This window comes from Bombina bombina, chromosome 3 (assembly GCF_027579735.1).
Source record: "Bombina bombina isolate aBomBom1 chromosome 3, aBomBom1.pri, whole genome shotgun sequence".
Lineage (NCBI taxonomy): Eukaryota > Metazoa > Chordata > Amphibia > Anura > Bombinatoridae > Bombina > Bombina bombina.
Window position 1 is genome coordinate 100350250 of NC_069501.1, and position 22349 is coordinate 100372598.

The window sequence follows — 22349 nt, forward strand, 5'->3', positions numbered from 1 at the left end:
TTTCCAGTGTATGTATGTAAGTTTCAACAGGCAACAGCAGATATTTAAAATAATAAAATAAAGGTAAATTATCTATTTCTAAATATTTAAATAGTAAATTTAAAATTAAACTTTCTGGTTTCAGATAAAACATGCACATAAACATTTCTAATTTCTGTTATTAATGTGTTCACTTGGTTTCCTTTGTTGAAGAGTAAATCTAGGTAGGCTTATAGAAGTTTAGAAGTGTGCATGCATCTTTAAAACTCTATGGCAGCAGTGTTCTGCAATATCGTTTTTAGCAGTACAGGTGGCCCTCGGTTTACGACTGTTCAATTTGCGCCGTTTCAGAATAACGCCCTTTTTTTGCAATTGAAAGCATTAGCACATGCATACATTAAAATAGCCAGTAGGTGGAGCTGTCCGCTTGTGTTGCAGCAAACACATGCAAAGAAAAGCAAGCCAGACGTGATCAATGGATCAGCTTTCAAAGGAACAAGATCTAGCAGCCACTTCCCTTAGCTGCAGACTCAATGCAGAGAACTGTTTGCAGAAAAAACAGAATTTATGTTTACCTGATAAATTACTTTCTCCAACGGTGTGTCCGGTCCACGGCGTCATCCTTACTTGTGGGATATTCTCCTCCCCAACAGGAAATGGCAAAGAGCCCAGCAAAGCTGGTCACATGATCCCTCCTAGGCTCCGCCTTCCCCAGTCATTCGACCGACGTAAAGGAGGAATATTTGCATAGGAGAAATCATATGATACCGTGGTGACTGTAGTTAAAGAAAATAAATTATCAGACCTGATTAAAAAAACCAGGGCGGGCCGTGGACCGGACACACCGTTGGAGAAAGTAATTTATCAGGTAAACATAAATTCTGTTTTCTCCAACATAGGTGTGTCCGGTCCACGGCGTCATCCTTACTTGTGGGAACCAATACCAAAGCTTTAGGACACGGATGAAGGGAGGGAGCAAATCAGGTCACCTAGATGGAAGGCACCACGGCTTGCAAAACCTTTCTCCCAAAAAAAGCCTCAGAAGAAGCAAAAGTATCAAATTTGTAAAATTTAGTAAAAGTGTGCAGTGAAGACCAAGTCGCTGCCTTACATATCTGATCAACAGAAGCCTCGTTCTTGAAGGCCCATGTGGAAGCCACGGCCCTAGTGGAATGAGCTGTGATTCTTTCAGGAGGCTGCCGTCCGGCAGTCTCGTAAGCCAATCTGATGATGCTTTTAAGCCAAAAAGAGAGAGAGGTAGAAGTTGCTTTTTGACCTCTCCTTTTACCAGAATAAACAACAAACAAGGAAGATGTTTGTCTAAAATCCTTTGTAGCATCTAAATAGAATTTTAGAGCACGAACTACATCCAAATTGTGCAACAAACGTTCCTTCTTTGAAACTGGATTCGGACACAAAGAAGGCACGACTATCTCCTGGTTAATGTTTTTGTTAGAAACAACTTTCGGAAGAAAACCAGGTTTAGTACGCAAAACCACCTTATCTGCATGGAACACCAGATAAGGAGGAGAACACTGCAGAGCAGACAACTCTGAAACTCTTCTAGCAGAAGAAATTGCAACCAAAAACAAAACTTTCCAAGATAATAACTTAATATCAACGGAATGTAAGGGTTCAAACGGAACCCCCTGAAGAACTGAAAGAACTAAATTGAGACTCCAAGGAGGAGTCAAAGGTTTGTAAACAGGCTTGATTCTAACCAGAGCCTGAACAAAAGCTTGAACATCTGGCACAGCCGCCAGCTTATTGTGAAGTAAAACAGATAAAGCAGAAATCTGTCCCTTCAAAGAACTTGCAGATAATCCTTTCTCCAAACCCTCTTGTAGAAAGGATAGAATCTTAGGAATTTTTATCTTGTTCCATGGGAATCCTTTAGATTCACACCAACAGATATATTTTTTCCATATTTTATGGTAAATTTTTCTAGTTACAGGCTTTCTGGCCTGAACAAGAGTATCAATGACAGAATCTGAGAACCCTCGCTTTGATAAAATCAAGCGTTCAATCTCCAAGCAGTCAGTTGGAGTGAGACCAGATTCGGATGTTCGAACGGACCTTGAACAAGAAGGTCCCGTCTCAAAGGTAGCTTCCATGGTGGAGCCGATGACATATTCACCAGGTCTGCATACCAAGTCCTGCGTGGCCACGCAGGAGCTATCAAGATCACCGATGCCCTCTCCTGATAGATCCTGGCTACCAGCCTGGGGATGAGAGGAAACGGTGGGAATACATACGCTAGTTTGAAGGTCCAAGGTGCTACTAGTGCATCTACTAGAGTCGCCTTGGGATCCCTGGATCTGGACCCGTAGCAAGGAACCTTGAAGTTCTGACGAGAGGCCATCAGATCCATGTCTGGACTGCCCCACAACTGAGTAATTTGGGCAAAGATTTCCGGATGGAGTTCCCACTCCCCCGGATGAAATGACTGACGACTCAGAAAATCCGCTTCCCAATTTTCCACTCCTGGAATGTGGATTGCAGACAAGTGGCAGGAGTGAGACTCCGCCCAATGAATGATTTTGGTCACTTCTTCCATCGCCAGGGAACTCCTTGTTCCCCCCTGATGGTTGATGTACGCAACAGTCGTCATGTTGTCCGATTGAAACCGTATGAATTTGGCCTTTGCTAGCTGAGGCCAAGCCTTGAGAGCATTGAATATCGCTCTTAGTTCCAGAATATTTATCGGGAGAAGAGATTCTTCCCGAGACCAAAGACCCTGAGCTTTCAGGAGTCCCCAGACCGCGCCCCAGCCCACCAGACTGGCGTCGGTCGTGACAATGACCCACTCTGGTCTGCGGAAGCTCATCCCCTGTGACAGGTTGTCCAGGGACAGCCACCAACGGAGTGAATCTCTGGTCCTCTGATCTACTTGTATCGTCGGAGACAAGTCTGTATAATCCCCATTCCACTGACTGAGCATGCACAGTTGTAATGGTCTCAGATGAATTCGCGCAAAAGGAACTATGTCCATTGCCGCGACCATCAAACCTATTACTTCCATGCACTGCGCTATGGAAGGAAGAGGAACAGAATGAAGTACTTGACAAGAGTTTAGAAGTTTTGATTTTCTGGCCTCTGTCAGAAAAATCCTCATTTCTAAGGAGTCTATTATTGTTCCCAAGAAGGGAACTCTTGTTGACGGAGATAGAGAACTTTTTTCTACGTTCACTTTCCACCCGTGAGATCTGAGAAAGGCCAGGACGATGTCCGTGTGAGCCTTTGCTTGTGGAAGGGACGACGCTTGAATCAGAATGTCGTCCAAGTAAGATACTACTGCAATGCCCCTTGGTCTTAGCACCACTAGAAGGGACCCCAGTACCTTTGTGAAAATTCTTGGAGCAGTGGCTAATCCGAACGGAAGTGCCACAAACTGGTAATGCTTGTCCAGAAAGGCGAACCTTAGGAACCGATGATGTTCCTTGTGGATAGGAATATGTAGGTACGCATCCTTTAAATCCACCGTGGTCATGAATTGACCTTCCTGGATGGAAGGAAGAATTGTTCGAATGGTTTCCATTTTGAACGATGGAACCTTGAGGAACTTGTTTAGGATCTTGAGATCTAAGATTGGTCTGAATGTTCCCTCTTTTTTGGGAACTATGAACAGATTGGAGTAGAACCCCATCCCTTGTTCTCCTAATGGAACAGGATGAATCACTCCCATTTTTAACAGGTCTTCTACACAATGTAAGAATGCCTGTTTTTTTATGTGGTCTGAAGACAATTGAGACCTGTGGAACCTCCCCCTTGGGGGAAGCCCCTTGAATTCCAGAAGATAACCTTGGGAGACTATTTCCAGCGCCCAAGGATCCAGAACATCTCTTGCCCAAGCCTGAGCGAAGAGAGAGAGTCTGCCCCCCACCAGATCCGGTCCCGGATCGGGGGCCAACATCTCATGCTGTCTTGGTAGCAGTGGCAGGTTTCTTGGCCTGCTTACCTTTGTTCCAGCCTTGCATTGGCCTCCAGGCTGGTTTGGCTTGAGAAGTATTACCCTCTTGCTTAGAGGATGTAGCACTTGGGGCTGGTCCGTTTCTGCGAAAGGGACGAAAATTTGGTTTATTTTTAGCCTTGAAAGACCTATCCTGAGGAAGGGCGTGGCCCTTACCCCCAGTGATATCAGAAATAATCTCTTTCAAGTCAGGGCCAAACAGCGTTTTCCCCTTGAAAGGAATGTTAAGCAATTTATTCTTGGAAGACGCATCCGCTGACCAAGATTTCAGCCAAAGCGCTCTGCGCGCCACAATAGCAAACCCAGAATTTTTCGCCGCTAATCTAGCCAATTGCAAAGTGGCGTCTAAGGTGAAAGAGTTAGCCAATTTGAGAGCATGGATTCTGTCCAAAATCTCCTCATAAGAAGAATCTTTATTGAGCGCCTTTTCTAGTTCATCGAACCAGAAACACGCTGCTGTAGTGACAGGAACAATGCATGAAATTGGTTGTAGAAGGTAACCTTGCTGAACAAACATCTTTTTAAGCAAGCCCTCTAATTTTTTATCCATAGGATCTTTGAAAGCACAACTATCTTCTATGGGTATAGTGGTGCGTTTGTTTAGAGTAGAAACCGTCCCCTCGACCTTGGGGACTGTCTGCCATAAGTCCTTTCTGGGGTCGACCATAGGAAACAATTTCTTGAATATAGGGGGAGGGACGAAAGGTATGCCGGGCCTTTCCCATTCTTTGTTTACAATATCCGCCACCCGCTTGGGTATAGGAAAAGCTTCGGGGGGCCCCGGGACCTCTAGGAACTTGTCCATCTTACATAATTTCTCTGGAATGACCAAATTCTCACAATCATCCAGAGTAGATAACACCTCCTTAAGCAGAGCGCGGAGATGTTCCAATTTAAATTTGAATGTAATCACATCAGGTTCAGCTTGTTGAGAAATTTTCCCTGAATCTGAAATTTCTCCCTCAGACAAAACCTCCCTGGCCCCCTCAGACTGGTGTAGGGGCACTTCAGAACCAATATCATCAGCGTCCTCATGCTCTTCCGTATTTTCTAAAACAGAGCAGTCGCGCTTTCGCTGATAAGTGGGCATTTTGGCTAAAATGTTTTTGATAGAATTATCCATTACAGCCGTTAATTGTTGCATAGTAAGGAGTATTGGCGCACTAGATGTACTAGGGGCCTCCTGTGTGGGCAAGACTGGCGTAGACGAAGGAGGGGATGATGCAGTACCATGCTTACTCCCCTCACTTGAGGAATCATCTTGGGCATCATTTTCTCTAAATTTTGTGTCACATAAATCACATCTATTTAAATGAGAAGGAACCTTGGCTTCCCCACATACAGAACACAGTCTATCTGGTAGTTCAGACATGTTAAACAGGCATAAACTTGATAACAAAGTACAAAAAACGTTTTAAAATAAAACCGTTACTGTCACTTTAAATTTTAAACTGAACACACTTTATTACTGCAAATGAGAAAAAGTATGAAGGAATTGTTCAAAATTCACCAAAATTTCACCACAGTGTCTTAAAGCCTTAAAAGTATTGCACACCAAATTTGAAAGCTTTAACTCTTAAAATAACGGAACCGGAGCCGTTTTTATATTTAACCCCTATACAGTCCCTGGTATCTGCTTTGCTGAGACCCAACCAAGCCCAAAGGGGAATACGATACCAAATGAAGCCTTCAGAAAGCCTTTTCTATGTATCAGAGCTCCTCACACATGCATCTGCATGTCATGCTTCTCAAAAACAAGTGCGCAATAGAGGCGCGAAAATGAGGCTCTGCCTATGATTAGGGAAAGCCCCTAGAGAATAAGGTGTCCAATACAGTGCCTGCCGGTTATTTTACATAATTCCCAAGAATAAAATAATTCCTCAAAGCTATGAAGTATTAAAAATGCTTATATATCAATCGTTTTAGCCCAGAAAATGTCTACCAGTCTTAAAAGCCCTTGTGAAGCCCTTTATTCTTATGTAATAAAAAATGGCTTACCGGATCCCATAGGGAAAATGGCAGCTTCCAGCATTACATCGTCTTGTTAGAAATGTGTCATACCTCAAGCAGCAAAAGTCTGCTCACTGTTAACCCCAACTGAAGTTAATTCCTCTCAACAGTCCTGTGTGGAAACAGCCATCGATTTTAGTAACGGTTGCCAAAATCATTTTCCTCTTACAAACAGAAATCTTCATCACTTTTCTGTTTCAGAGTAAATAGTACATACCAGCACTATTTTAAAATAACAAACTCTTGATTGAAGAATAAAAACTACAGTTAAACACCAAAAAACTCTAAGCCATCTCCGTGGAGATGTTGCCTGTACAACGGCAAAGAGAATGACTGGGGAAGGCGGAGCCTAGGAGGGATCATGTGACCAGCTTTGCTGGGCTCTTTGCCATTTCCTGTTGGGGAGGAGAATATCCCACAAGTAAGGATGACGCCGTGGACCGGACACACCTATGTTGGAGAAAGGCAAGTAAAAAACGTTTTTGTTCATTAAACTTAGTTTGATGATGATACAGTCTGCTGTGTGATTAAACACAGGCAGGCTGAAATTAATCAGTGTATAATCAGACCTGAGCAATGGAGCCGTTTTTAAAGGAACAAGATCTAGCAGCCACTTCCCTTAGCCGCAGAAAAATGCAAGTAAAAAAACGTTTTTTTCTTTATTAAACTTAGTTTGATGATGATACAGTCTGTTGTGTGATTATTTTGTTTTTGTTCATTAAAATTAGATTGATGATGATACAGTCTGTTTGTGTGATAATTTTATTAGGTGCGGTTTAGCAAATGTTTTTGTTTATTAATCTTAGTTTGATGATGATACAATCTATTTTATTAGGTTAATAATGCTGTTTAGCATTTAAAGTCTTAATTTCAAAGCTTTAAAAATAATGTATTGGGTGTTACTTATGTCATTTTTGAGAGGGAACTGGAACCTAACTCCCTCACTTCCCATTAACTTACATTATAAACTGGGTTTCAATTTACAACGGTTTCAATTTACAACCATTCCTTCTGGAACCTAACCCCGGCGTAAACTGAGGGCTACCTGTATTATAAATTGTTGCAAACACTGCTGCCATAGAGTTCTAAAGACACATGCACGGTCCTGCGCTCCCTATGAGCCTACCTAGATTTACTCTTCAACAAAGTATATCAAAAGAACAAAGCAAATTTGATAACAAATTGTGAAGTTGTTTAAAATTGCATATTCTATGTGAAAAAACAAATTTTAATTTGGACTTTACTGACCCTTTATTACACTGCAGTAGATAAAGTGAATAAGTCATTTTTTTTATTGTATCCCAGAAGGTATTCTAAAATGTATTAAATTCATTAATAATTCTAATGTCCTGAATAAAACTATTCTTGTTTTCTTATAGGAGTAGGCGCGTGTGTCAGCTGTCATCAGCAAGATATCATCTAATCCTAAAAGAAAAACTGAGCACAAATACGCACTTCCTCTGATTCTCTATATCATTTAACACAGCTCTGGCAAACATAAATCCTCCTCCTTTTAGAATGTAATTTCTTCAAAACTACACTGTGGAATAACCTCATCCTGCTCTAGATGTGGATACAGCAAGAAATAGAAACATATGTACATATGCCTGCTTCACATTAGCTCACCTCATATGGAGTAGCACTGAATATGTATTTAATGCCTTTGCAGGGGTTAAATACATAGTAAAAGTAAGAAATGTCTTTAAAAGCAAAAATCCTTGAATAAAAAACATTTTACTTTCATACTCAAATCTCTATTTATAGAAGGGAAAATAAAGCAATAAATTACCTGTCTCATTAAATAAAATTATCCAGCCGAGAAGATCTAAAGCTACATTTGCACCACACAATTCCAACAGAAACAGGAATATCCTCGTTTTCACCCGATTCTTTAATTTGTACAAATGATTTAGTATCAGCTGCATCTCTTCACATGGGGATTTACAGGATTCAAAGTGTAACGCATCCTGTTCCTCCTGGCTCATAAATCTCCAGGAAACTATAGCGGCAAGGAATTCTTTGGTGTCAACCATTCCATGCTTGAATAAGTCTTCATTTTCTTTTATACATTTCAACATTATCTCACCATACGACATACAATAATTACTTTCATCTGGGGAAAGAAGAAGATGATTCAATTATATTATATCCATTACTTTAAAAATAATAATAATTTAAAGGTAAAAAAAAAACAAAAAAAAACATAAATTACTATTGGTAATATCACTCCTGGCCAGCAGGAGGAGGCAAAGAGCACCACAGCAAAGCTGCTAAAGGGACATTAAACCCCAAAAAATTATTTCATGATTTAAATAGGACACAATTTTTACAAAGTTTCCAATTTACTTCTATTATCAATTTTTTTTCATCCTCGTGTTATTCTTTGTTGAAGAGATACCTAGGTAGGTAGCGTGCACATGCCTGAAGCACTACACAACAGGAAATAGTGCTGCCATCTAGTGCTCCTTCTAATGTATTACATTGTTGCAAAACTGCTGCTATATAGTGCTGCAGACACATGCACACATTTCTGCGTTTCCACAAAGGAAAACAAGAAAACTAAGAAAATGTGATAATAGAAGAAAATTAGAAAGTTGTTTAAAATGTTATGTTCTATCTAAATCATGAAAGAAAAAAATTGGGTTTTATGTCCCTTTATGTATCACTCCCCTTCCCACAATCCCCAGTCATTCGACCGAAGGGAAATGGGAAAGAAGGAATAACACAAAAAGGTGTAGAGGTGCCTGAAGTTTAGTCAAAAAAATAACTGTCTTTAAGATAAGGGTGGGGTCGTGGACTCTCCATATCCGGAAAGAAGAACATTTATCAGATAAGCATATATTTTGTTTTCTTTCCTAAGACATGGAGAGTCCACGACGTCATCAATTACTAGTGGGAACCAATACCCAAGCTAGAGGACACAGATGACTAGGGAGGGAGAACAAGACAGGCAGACCTAAACAGAAGGCACCACCACTTGAACCTTTCTCCCAAAAGAAACCTTAGCCAAGGCAAAAGAATCAAAATTGTAAAACTTGGAAAAAGTATGCAGAGAGGACCTAGTTGCAACTGTCCGAATCCGAGGTCTCACCCTCAGAAGCTACCAACTTCTCCTCCTCCTCAGACTTATGAGGAAGAGCAACCAGTGTAGCAGAAGGATGGTGGGACAATATTGTGAACTCTATATACCCACCTCAGCCACCAACACATACAAAATTGTTATATATAAGTTGCTAATTCACACCTCCAACATTCCACTTGTGTAAATAAATGTTATTGTTTGTCCTTTGTTGTCATGATTTTATAGAATAATTACTAAAAGTTATATTTTAAGTTATTCCAGTCCTTACCCATACCAATATAGTAATTTTAGGCTCTCATTCTAAGTGTGCCACACAATACCTCCTTTTCTTTCCTTATTCTTTTGGATAAATATAAAATTTTTGGTATATAGGCACTGCCTTGTAGGGATACGTGGGCTTACCCTTAAGAGACCTAGCTCCTTCCCCCATTTACTCTATTTATAGAGGTTTTTTTTTTTTAATAAACAGTTGTGATATTGTCCATCTGAAAACAAATGAACGCTTCTCTCTTTAACAGAGGCCAAACCTGAAGAGCCCTGAAAACAGCACAGAGTTCTAAAATATTGATTGGTAACCTCGCCTCTTGAGGTTTCCAAACCCCTTGTGCTGTCAGAGATCCCCAGACAGCTGCCCAACCTGAAAGACTTGCATCTGTTGTGATCACAGTCCAGGTAGGACGAACAAAAGAAGCACCTTGAACTATACAATGATGGTCTAACCACCAAGTCAGAGAGAGTTGAATGTTGGGATTTAAGTATATCATTTGTGATATCCGAGTATAATCCCTGCACCATTGATTCAGCATACAAAGCTGTAGAGGTCTCATATGAAAACGAGCAAAGGGGATCGCGTCCGATGCTGCAGTCATGAGACCTAAAACTTCCATGCACATAGCCACTGAAGGGAATGATTGAGACTGAAGGTTTCGACAAGCTGAAACTAATTACATTCGTCTCTTGTCTGTTAAGGACAGAGTCCTGGACAATGAATCTATATGGAAACCTAAAAAGGTGACCCTTGTCTGAGGAATCAAGAAACTCTTTGGTAAATTGATCCTCCAACCATGTCTTTGAAGAAACAACACTAGTTGATCCGTGTGAGATTCGGCTAAATGTAAAGACTGAGCTAGTACCATGATATCGTCCAAATAAGGAAACACTGCAATACCCTGTTTTCTGATTACAGATAGGACACCGAGAACCTTCAAAAAGATCCTTGGAGCTGTTGCTAGGCCAAATGGAAGAGCGACAAATTGGTAATGCTTGTCTAGAAAAGAGAATCTCAGAAACCGATAGTGGTCTGGATGAATCGGAATGTGAAGATATGCATCGTGTAAGTCTATCGTGGACATATAATGACCTCATAGTTACCATCTTGAAAGTTGGGACTCTTACAAAACTATTCAAAAACTTCAGATCCAGAACTGGCCTGAATGAATTTTCTTTCTTTGGGACAATGAATATATTTGAATAAAACCCCAGACCCTGCTCCTGAAACAGAACTGGTATTATTACCCCTGAAAGCTCTAGATCTGAAACACTTCAGAGAAGCCTGAGCCTTCACCAAAAGAATCTTCTCACAGGAGGTCTTACTCTGAATCCTATTCGGGCTGGCTTTGGTTTCTTAAAAGGCATGGATTTATTCCAACTTGAAGAAGGTTTCCAATTGGAACCAGAGTGTTTAGGGGAAGGATTGGTTATCTGTTCCTTAGTTTGTTGAAAAGAACAAAAACGATTAGAAGCTTTAGATTTACCCTTATATCTTTTATCCTGAGGCAAAAAAAAAAAAAACTCCTTCCCCCCAGTGATAGTTATAATAATTGAATCCAACTGAGAACCAAATAAATTGTTACCTTGGAAAGAGATGGTAATCTAGACTTAGATACAATGTCAGCATTCCAAGATTTAAACCATAAAGCTCCTCTAGCTAAAATAGCTAAAGACATAGATTTAACATCAATTTTGATGATATCAAAAATGGCATCAAAGATAAAATGATTAGCATGTTGAAGCAAACGAACAATGCTAGACAAATCGGGATCCGTTTCCTGTTGCGTTAAACTATCCAACCAAAAGGTTGATGCAGCCGCAACATCAGCCATAGAAATGGCAGGCCTGAGAATATAGCCAGAATATAACCGAGCTTTCCTTAGATAAGATTCAAGTTTCCTATCTAAAGGATCTTTAAATGAAGTAGTGTCTTCCATAGGAATAGTAGTACTTTTGGCAAGAGTAGAAATAGCCCCATCAACTTTGGGGACTTTTCCCCAAAACTCTAATTTAGCCACTGGCAAAGGGTACAACCTTTTTAACCCAGAAGAAGAATGAAAGGAGTACCAGGCGTAATCCATTCCTTAGCAATCACATCAGAAATAGCATCAGGAACTATAAAAACCTCAGGAGTAACCACAGGAGGTTTCTAAACAGAATTTAAACATTTACTAGTTTTGATATCAAGAGGATAGACGCCTCAATATCCAAAGTAACCAACACTTCTTTGACACTGACAAATCTACTTATCTTTTCAAGATTGAGAATATTCGTTCCTTGTTAAATGTCTGAGGTAGGATCTTCTAAATCAGAGAGATCCTCATCAGAGGAGGATATTTCAGTATGTTGTTGGTCATTAGAAATTCCATCAATTTTATGAGAAGTTTTAAAAGACCTTTTACGTTTATTAGAAGGCGGAATAGCAGACAAAGCCTTCTGTATCACATCAGCAATATAATTTTTCATATCAACAGGGATATCATTTACATTAGATGTTGAAGGAACAACAGAAACTGTACTAGTACTGATGGAAACGTTTTCTGCGTGCAAAAGCTTATCATGACATTTGTTACATACTACAGCTGGAGATATAATCTCAGCTAACTTACAACAGATGCACTTAGCTTTGGTAGAACTGTGATCAGGCAGCAGGGTTCCAACAGTTGCTTCTGAGACAGGATCAGATTGAGACATCTTGCAAAATGTAAAAGAAAAAACATTAAAGCAAAATTTACAATTTCCTTTTATGGCAGTTTCAGGAATGAGAAAAAAAAAAAAAAAAAGTATGGTGAAATAATAAACTACATTTTTTGGCGCCAAGTATGACGCACGACGCAAAAGAAAGACGCAAAAGAAAGTTGAAAATATTTTTGGCGCCAACAACATCCGGAAATGACGCAACTCGCGTCATCACAGGCGCAACCTTGTGCAAGGAAACAGCATTTTGCGCCCTCGCAAGCCTAATTTTGCTTGCAAAATTAAAAGAATTAAAAGAAAAAAGTCAATTTGAAAAAAAAAGTGGACATATAATGACCTTGCTGAACCAAAGGCAGAATAGTCCTTATAGCCACCATCTTGAAAGTTGGGACCCTTACAAAGCGATTCAAAAATTTCAGATCCAGAACTGGTCTGAATAAATTTTCCTTCTTCGGGACAATGAATAGATTTGAATAAAAATCCAAACCCTGTTCCAGACGTGGAACTGCTACAATTACCACTGAAAGCTCCAGATCTGAAAAACACTTCAGAAAGGCCTGAGCTTTCACAGGATTTGTTGGAATGTGAGAGAAAAAAACCTTCTTACAGGTCGTCTTATTCTGAAACCTATTCGATACCCTTGAGAGACAATATTCTGAATCCAATGATTCTGAAAGGAACCTGCCCAAACCTCTTGAAATAATTTCAATCTGCCCCCCACCAGTAGAACTGGATTGAGGGCCGCACCTTCATGCAGTTTTGGGGGCTGGCTTTGGTTTTTTAAAAGGCTTTGATTTATTCCAACTCAAAGATGGCTTCTAATTGGAGCCAGAGTCTTTAGGGGAAGGAGTGGTTTTCTGTTCTCTATTCTGCTGAAAGGAACAATACCGATTAGAAGCTCTAGCTTTACCCTTAGATTTTTTTATCCTGGGGCAAAAAAACTCCCTTCTCCCCAGTAATAGTGGAAATAATAGAATCCAACTGAGAACCAAACACATTATTACATTGGAATGATAGAGATCGTAACCTAGATTTAGATACCATGTCAGCATTCCATGACTTGAGCCATAAAGCTCTTCTAGCTAAAATAGCCATATTTTTAACATCAATCTTAACGATATCAAAAATAGCATCCCAGAGAAAATGATTAGCATATTGAAGCAAACGAACAGTGTTAGACAAATCAGAATCTTTTTCCCGTTGTGCTAAGCTATCCAACCAAAAAGTTGATGCAGCCGCAACATCAGCCATAGAAATGGCAGGCCTGAGAATATAGCCAGAATGTAAATAAGCTTTCCTTAGATAAAATTCAATTTTCCTATCTAAATGGATCCTTAAAGGGACATTATACACTCATCTTTGCATAAATGTTTTGTAGATGATCTATTTATATAGTCCATAAAGTTTTTTTTTTAAATTAATGTATAGTTTTGCTTATTTTTAAATAACATTGCTCTGATTTTCAGACTCCTAACCAAGCCCCAAAGTTTTATGTGAATACGCTCAGCTACCTTCTCCAGCTTGCTCCTGTTTGTGTAAAGGGTCTTTTCATATGCAAAAGAAGGGGGAGGGGGGAGTGTCTTATTTGCCACTTGCAGTGGGATTTCCAGCTACATTTTCAACAGAGCCAAACTGACAGCTTCTAAGGAAGTTTTTAAACAGTTTTATACTGGATTTTTATATCAGTATCTGTGCATATTATTCTTTATAGTAGTGTCTATTACATGCAGTTATATGAAAATGAGTGTATACTGTCCCTTTAAAGAAAGTACTATCTTCTATAGGAATAGTAGTACGCTTGGCAAGAGTAGAAATAGCCCCATCAACCCAAAACTCTAAATTAGCCACTGGCAAAGGGTACAGCCTTTTAAACCTAGAAGAAGGAACAAAAGAAGTACCAGGCTTAGACCATTCCTTAGCAATCACATCAGAAATAGCATCAGGAACAGGAAAAACATCAGGAGTAATCACAAGAGGTTTATATTAAATTTAGAATTTAAACATTTACTGGATTTGTTATCAAGAGGACCAGACTCCTCAATATCCAAAGTAATCAATACTTCTTTCAACAAAGAACGAATATACTCAATCTTAAAAAGAAAAGTTGATTTATCAATGTCAAAAGCAGGATCTTCTGAGTCAGAGAGATCCTCATCAGAAATGGATATATCAGTATTTTGTCGGTCATTACAAAATTCATCAGTATCATGAGAAGATTTAAAAGACCTTTACAATTATTAGAAGGCGGAATAGCAGACAAAGCCTTCTGTATCGCATCAGCAATATAATTTTTAATATCAACAGGGATATCGTGTACAATAGATGTTGAAGGAACAACAGATACTGTACTAGTACTAATGGAAACATTTTCTCATGCAAAAGTTTATCATGACAACTGTTACATACTACAGCCGGAGATATAATCACAGCTAGCTTACAACAGATACACTTAGCTTTGATAGAACTGTGTTCATGCAGCAGGGATCCTACAGCAGCTTCTGAGACAGGATCTGATTGTGACATCTTGTAAAATGTAAAAGAAAAAAATAACATTTAACAACAAAATATCTTATTTACTCATATAGCAGTTTCAGGAATGGAAAAAAATGCAAATGCGAAAATAGGCAAAAAAGCAAATGGCATAGCCCTCTGAGCATAAAGAAGGCAAGGAGCATATAGGAAGTGGGGTAACAAACAAAGAAAATGTTGGCGCCAAGTATGATGCACGACGCAAAAGGAAGTATAAAAACATAATTTATGCTTACCTGATAAATTCCTTTCTTCTTTAGTGTGATCAGTCCACGGGTCATCATTACTTCTGGGATATTAACTGCTCCCCTACAGGAAGTGCAAGAGGATTCACCCAGCAGAGCTGCATATAGCTCCTCCCCTCTACGTCACTCCCAGTCATTCGACCAAGGACCAACGAGAAAGGAAAAGCCAAGGGTGAAGTGGTGACTGGAGTATAAATTAAAAAATATTTACCTGCCTTAAAAACAGGGCGGGCCGTGGACTGATCACACTACAGAAGAAAGGAATTTATCAGGTAAGCATAAATTATGTTTTCTTCTGTTAAGTGTGATCAGTCCACGGGTCATCATTACTTCTGGGATACCAATACCAAAGCAAAAGTACACGGATGACGGGAGGGATAGGCAGACTCTTTATACAGAAGGAACCACTGCCTGAAGAACCTTTCTCCCAAAAATAGCCTCCGATGAAGCAAAGGTGTCAAATTTGTAAAATTTGGAAAAAGTATGAAGCGAAGACCAAGTTGCAGCCTTGCAAATCTGTTCAACAGAGGCCTCATTCTTGAAGGCCCAAGTGGAAGCCACAGCTCTAGTAGAATGAGCTGTAATTCTTTCAGGAGGCTGCTGTCCAGCAGTCTCATAAGCTAAACGAATTATGCTACGAAGCCAAAAAGAAAGAGAGGTAGCGGAAGCTTTTTGACCTCTCCTCTGCCCAGAGTAAATGACAAACAGAGAAGACGTTTGTCGGAATTCCTTAGTTGCCTGCAAGTAAAATTTTAGAGCCCGGACTACATCCAGGTTGTGCAGTAGACGTTCCTTCTTTGAAGAAGGATTTGGGCATAAAGAAGGAACAACAATCTCTTGATTGATATTCCTGTTAGTAACTACCTTAGGTAAGAACCCAGGTTTAGTACGCAGGACTACCTTATCCGAATGAAAAATCAAATAAGGAGAATCACAATGTAAGGCTGATAATTCAGAGACTCTTCGAGCCGAGGAAATAGCCATTAAAAATAGAACTTTCCAAGATAACAACTTTATATCAATGGAATGAAGGGGTTCAAACGGAACGCCCTGTAAAACATTAAGAACAAGGTTTAAACTCCATGGTGGAGCAACAGTTTTAAACACAGGCTTAATCCTGGCCAAAGCCTGACAAAAAGCCTGGACGTCAGGAACTTCTGACAGACGTTTGTGTAACAGAATGGACAGAGCAGAGATCTGTCCCTTTAATGAACTAGCAGAAAAACCCTTTTCTAAACCTTCTTGTAGAAAAGACAATATCCTAGGAATCCTAACCTTACTCCAAGAGTAACCTTTGGATTCACACCAATGTAGGTATTTACGCCATATCTTATGGTAAATCTTTCTGGTAACAGGTTTCCTAGTCTGTATTAAGGTACTAATAACTGACTCAGAAAACCCACGTCTTGATAAAATTAAGCGTTCAATTTCCAAGCAGTCAGCTTCAGAGAAGTTAGATTTTGATGTTTGAAGGGACCCTGTATCAGAAGGTCCTGTTTCAGAGGTAGAGACCAAGGCGGACAGGATGACATGTCCACCAGGTCTGCATACCAAGTCCTGCGTGGCCACGCAGGTGCTATTAGAATCACTGATGCTCTCTCTTGTTTGATTCTGGCTATCAATCGAGGAAGCAACGGGAAGGGTGGAAACACGTAAGCCATCCTGAAGTCCCAAGGTGCTGTCAGAGCATCTATCAGGACTGCTCCTGGATCCCTGGATCTGGACCCGTAACGAGGAAGCTTGGCGTTCTGTCGAGACGCCATGAGATCTATCTCTGGTTTGCCCCAACGTCGAAGTATTTGGGCAAAGACCTCCGGATGAAGTTCCCACTCCCCCGGATGAAAAGTCTGACGACTTAAGAAATCCGCCTCCCAGTTCTCCACTCCCGGGATGTGGATTGCTGACAGGTGGCAAGAGTGAGACTCTGCCCAGCGAATTATCTTTGATACTTCCATCATAGCTAGGGAGCTTCTTGTCCCTCCCTGATGGTTGATGTAAGCTACAGTCGTGATGTTGTCCGACTGAAACCTGATGAACCCCCGAGTTGTCAACTGGGGCCAAGCCAGGAGGGCATTGAGAACTGCTCTCAATTCCAGAATGTTTATTGGCAGGAGACTCTCCTCCTGACTCCATAGTCCCTGAGCCTTCAGGGAATTCCAGACGGCACCCCAACCTAGAAGGCTGGCGTCTGTTGTTACAATTGTCCAGTCTGGTCTGCTGAATGGCATCCCCCTGGACAGGTGTGGCCGAGAAAGCCACCATAGAAGAGAATTTCTGGTCTCTTGATCCAGATTCAGAGAAGGGGATAAGTCTGAGTAATCCCCATTCCACTGACCTAGCATGCACAGTTGCAGTGGTCTGAGGTGTAAGCGTGCAAAGGGTACTATGTCCATTGCCGCTACCATTAAGCCGATTACCTCCATACATTGAGCCACTGACGGGTGTTGAAAGGAATGAAGAGTGCGGCAAGCACTTTGAAGTCTTGATAGCCTGTCCTCTGTCAGGTAAATCTTCATTTCTACAGAATCTATAAGAGTCCCCAGGAAGGGAACTCTTGTGAGTGGAACGAGTGAACTTTTCTTTTCGTTCACATTCCATCCATGTGACCTTAGAAATGCCAGCACTAACTCTGTATGAGATTTGGCAGTTTGAAAGCTTGAAGCTTGTATCAGAATGTCGTCTAGGTATGGAGCTACCGAGATTCCCCGCGGTCTTAGTACCGCCAGAAGAGCACCCAGAACCTTTGTGAAGATTCTTGGCGCTGTAGCCAATCCGAATGGAAGAGCCACAAACTGGTAATGCCTGTCTAGGAAGGCAAACCTTAGGTACCGGTAATGATCTTTGTGAATCGGTATGTGCAGGTAAGCATCTTTTAAATCTACAGTGGTCATGTACTGACCCTCTTGGATCATAGGTAAAATTGTCCGAATAGTCTCCATCTTGAACGATGGAACTCTTAGGAATTTGTTTAGGATCTTTAAGTCCAGGATTGGTCTGAAAGTTCCCTCTTTTTTGGGAACCACAAACAGATTTGAGTAAAACCCCTGTCCCTGTTCCGATCGTGGAACTGGATGGATTACTCCCATTAACAAGAGCTCTTGTACGCAGCGTAGAAAAGCCTCTTTCTTTGTCTGGATTGTTGACAATCTTGACAGATGAAATCTCTCTCTTGGAGGAGAGTATTTGAAGTCCAGAAGGTATCCCTGAGATATTATCTCTAGCGCCCAGGGATCCTGAACATCTCTTGCCCAAGCCTGGGCGAAGAGAGAAAGTCTGCCCCCCACTAGATCCGATCCCGGATCGGGGTCCCTCAATTCATGCTGTTTTGGGGGCAGCAGCAGGTTTCCTAGTCTGCTTGCCCTTGTTCCAGGACTGGTTAGGTTTCCAGCCTTGTCTGTAGCGAGCAACAGCTCCTTCCTGTTTTGGTGCAGAGGAAGTTGATGCTGCTCCTGCTTTGAAATTACGAAAGGAACGAAAACTAGACTGTCTAGTCTTGGCTTTGGCTTTGTCCTGAGGCAGGGCATGGCCTTTACCTCCTGTAATGTCAGCGATAATCTCTTTCAACCCGGGCCCGAATAAGGTCTGCCCTTTGAAAGGTATATTAAGCAATTTAGACTTAGAAGTAACATCAGCTGACCAGGATTTTAGCCACAGCGCCCTGCGTGCCTGAATGGCGAATCCTGAATTCTTCGCCGTAAGTTTAGTAAGATGTACTACGGCCTCCGAAATGAATGAATTAGCTAGTTTAAGGACTCTAAGCCTGTCCGTAATGTCGTCCAGAGTAGCTGAACCAATGTTCTCTTCCAGAGACTCAATCCAGAATGCCGCTGCAGCCGTGATCGGCGCAATGCATGCAAGGGGTTGCAATATAAAACCTTGTTGAACAAACATTTTCTTAAGGTAACCCTCTAACTTTTTATCCATTGGATCTGAAAAAGCACAGCTATCCTCCACCGGGATAGTGGTACGCTTAGCTAAAGTAGAAACTGCTCCCTCCACCTTAGGGACCGTTTGCCATAAGTCCCTTGTGGTGGCGTCTATTGGAAACATTTTTCTAAATATCGGAGGGGGTGAGAACGGCACACCGGGTCTATCCCACTCCTTAGTAACAATTTCAGTAAGTCTCTTAGGTATAGGAAAAACCTCAGTACTCGTCGGTACCGCAAAATATTTATCCAACCTACACATTTTCTCTGGTATTGCAACTGTGTTACAATCATTCAGAGCCGCTAACACCTCCCCTAGTAATACACGGAGGTTTTCCAGTTTAAATTTAAAATTTGAAATATCTGAATCCAGTCTGTTTGGATCAGAACCGTCACCCACAGAATGAAGTTCTCCGTCCTCATGTTCTGCCACCTGTGACGCAGTGTCTGACATGGCCCTAATATTATCAGCGCACTCTGTTCTCACCCCAGAGTGATCACGCTTACCTTTTAGTTCTGGTAATTTAGCCAAAACTTCAGTCATAACAGTAGCCATATCCTGTAATGTGATTTGTAATGGCCGCCCAGCTGTACTCGGCGCTACAATATCACGCACCTCCCTCTGAGCGGGAGATGTAGGTACTGACACGTGAGGCGAGTTAGTCGGCATAACTCTCCCCTCGTTGTTTGGTGAAATTTGTTCAATTTGTACAGATTGACTTTTATTTAAAGTAGCATCAATACAGTTAGTACATAAATTTCTATTGGGCTCCACTTTGGCATTGCAACAAATGACACAGGTATCATCTTCTGAATCAGACATGTTTAACACACTAGCAAATAAAATTGCAACTTGGAAATACAATTCAAATAGAATAATATTAAAACGTACTGTGCCTTTAAGAAGCACAGAAGATCTATGACAGTTAAAAATTAATAAATTGAAACAGTTATAGCCTCAATCCTTGTAAACAACACAACTTTAGCAAAGGTTTAATCCCATTAGCAAAGATAACAATTTCTGAAAGCAGGAAACAAATTACAGAATAAAAGTTTTTATTTCAGTCAAACTATAATTCTCACAGCTCTGCTGAGAGAAATTACCTCCCTCAAAATAAGTTTTGAAGACCCCTGAGCTCTGTAGAGATGAACCAGATCATGCAGGGAATACAATGAGTTGCTGACTGAAATATTTGATGCATAGTAAAAGCGCCCCTCCCCCACACACACAGCAGTGAGGGAGAACAGAAACTGACAGAAAAAACAGATTTAAGCAACTGCCAAGTGGAAAAATGGTGCCCAAACATTTATTCACTCAGTACCTCAGCAAATGAAAACGATTTTACATTCCAGCAAAAACGTTAAACATAATCTCTAGTTATTAAACAGCTTTATGTCTTTCTTACAGTGTAATTCTAGTGAAGTACCATTCTCCCAGAATACTGAAGTGTAAAGTATACATACATGACATTATATCGGTATGGCAGGATTTTCTCATCAATTCCATTGTCAGAAAATAAAAACTGCTACATACCTCTATGCAGATTCATCTGCCCGCTGTCCCCTGATCTGAAGTTTACCTCACTCCTCAGATGGCCGAGAACAGCAATATGATCTTAACTACTCCGGCTAAAATCATAGCAAAACTCTGGTAGATTCTTCCTCAAACTCTGCCAGAGAGGTAATAACACACTCCGGTGCTATTTTAAAATAACAAACTTTTGATTGAAGATATAAAACTAAGTATAATCACCATAGTCCTCTCACACGACCTATCTAGTTGCTGGGTGCAAGAGAATGACTGGGAGTGAGGTAGAGGGGAGGAGCTATATGCAGCTCTGCTGGGTGAATCCTCTTGCACTTCCTGTAGGGGAGCAGTTAATATCCCAGAAGTAATGATGACCCGTGGACTGATCACACTTAACAGAAGAAAAATGTTTGCCGCCAACAAACATCTGGAAATGACGCAACTTCACGCCAAACAACCTGGCATCAACTAAGACGCACAAAATTACGAACTTGCGTCATCACAGATGCACATTCGCACAAAAAAAATCTCACGTCAAGAATGACGCAATAAATAACAGCATTTTGGCCCTTGCGAGCCTAAATTTACCTGCAAATTTTAAAGAAACAAGTCAGATTGGAAAAAAAGACTAAACCCCAGGTAAGAAAATATTTAAAAAAATAACTTCCTAAAACATGATTCCCATACTGAAACTGCTAGACTGCAAAGGGAAATATACATAGACCTGACTCATGGCAAATATAAGTAAACACATATATTTAGAACTATATAAATACATAAAGCGCCGATAGCTGAGAGTGTCTTAAATAATGATACATACTTACCGAAAGACACCCATCCACATATAGCAGACCAGTACTGAAAACTATCAGCAGAGGTAATGGTATAAGAGTATATCGTCGATCTGAAAAGGGAGGTAGGAGATGAATCCCTATGACCAATAACAGAGAACCCTTGAAAAGCTTTTCCGCAAGAGAAATTATAAAAATCAATAGGCAATACTCTCTTCAAATCCCTCTGACAAACACTGTACTCTAAGAGAAACTGAGCTTCAGAATGCTTAGAAGCGCTTATCATAGAAGAAAAACAAAAAAAACAAGCACAAACAATTCACCACCTCCATGGGAGGCAAAGTTTGTAAAACTGAATTGTGGGTGTGGTGAGGGGTGTATTTATAGGCATTTTGAGGTTTGGGAAACTTTTCCCCTCCTGGTAGGATTGTATATCCCATACGTCACTAGCTCATGGACTCTTGCCAATTACATGAAAGAAAATTGTTAAATCAAAAAGAACAATAGCGTTTTCTTCACTTTGAAAAGAAAAAAATGCTATAAACTTAGACAGCAACACGGACTTGAAGCATTGAGAAAATTAGAAAATGGCGACTGCTCCGGTCTCAGCCGGAGAAGGAGGAGGAGTCACATGATCGGTAAAAAGGTGAAGTGAACATAACGTTAACAGCGTGCTTCATCTCAGGCAGTTGAATAAACTAACATGATGACCGATAGGGACAACAATTTCAGTGCAGAGAACTAACAACTCTTAGCACTGATAGAAAAACATAATTTATGCTTACCCGATACATTTATCCACGGAATCATCAATTACTAGTGGGAATATCACTCCTGGCCATCAGGAGGCGGCAAAGAGCACTACAGCAAAGCTGCTAAATATGTCACTTCCGTTACCCATAAACCCCAGTCATTTGACCGAAGGAAAGATGGAAAAATATTATGTCTATGAGTAAGCACCTGTAGGGGACGCGAAACGGGTCAGACACCTGCCTTTGTCTCACCTGCATGTCTGAGTTTCTTTTTTGTTATTTTATGTCCATGTACTTTTGTATTTATGTCGTTTTTCACAATAAATTCATGGATTTTTTGCAAAGCACCTGGCTGTAGTGCCTAATTCCTTCTACTTTGATATACTACATGCAGAGTGGTTCATCCGTTACTTTGTTACGGCACTCCAGGAAAGGTTGGATCTTTTGGGAGTCTTTTCATGCACTTCTGGATTTTACCGGTCAGGGCCTGATCGTGTGCTTGAGTTGCTGGGACTGACTTTCACTGTGATAACAAAAGTGTAGAGGTGCCTGAGGTTTTAGAAAAAATAA

General features: G+C 40.7%; 1 protein-coding gene across 1 annotated transcript in view; it reads right to left on the minus strand.

Moving 5' to 3' along the window:
- TTC3 (tetratricopeptide repeat domain 3) overlaps positions 1-22349 on the minus strand; it is a 410905-nt gene that overhangs the window by 202442 nt on the left and 186114 nt on the right. The window contains exon 24 of the mRNA XM_053705936.1: positions 7749-8072. Within this exon, the coding sequence (XP_053561911.1) occupies positions 7749-8072 (324 nt within the window). The remainder of the gene's footprint in view (positions 1-7748; positions 8073-22349) is intronic.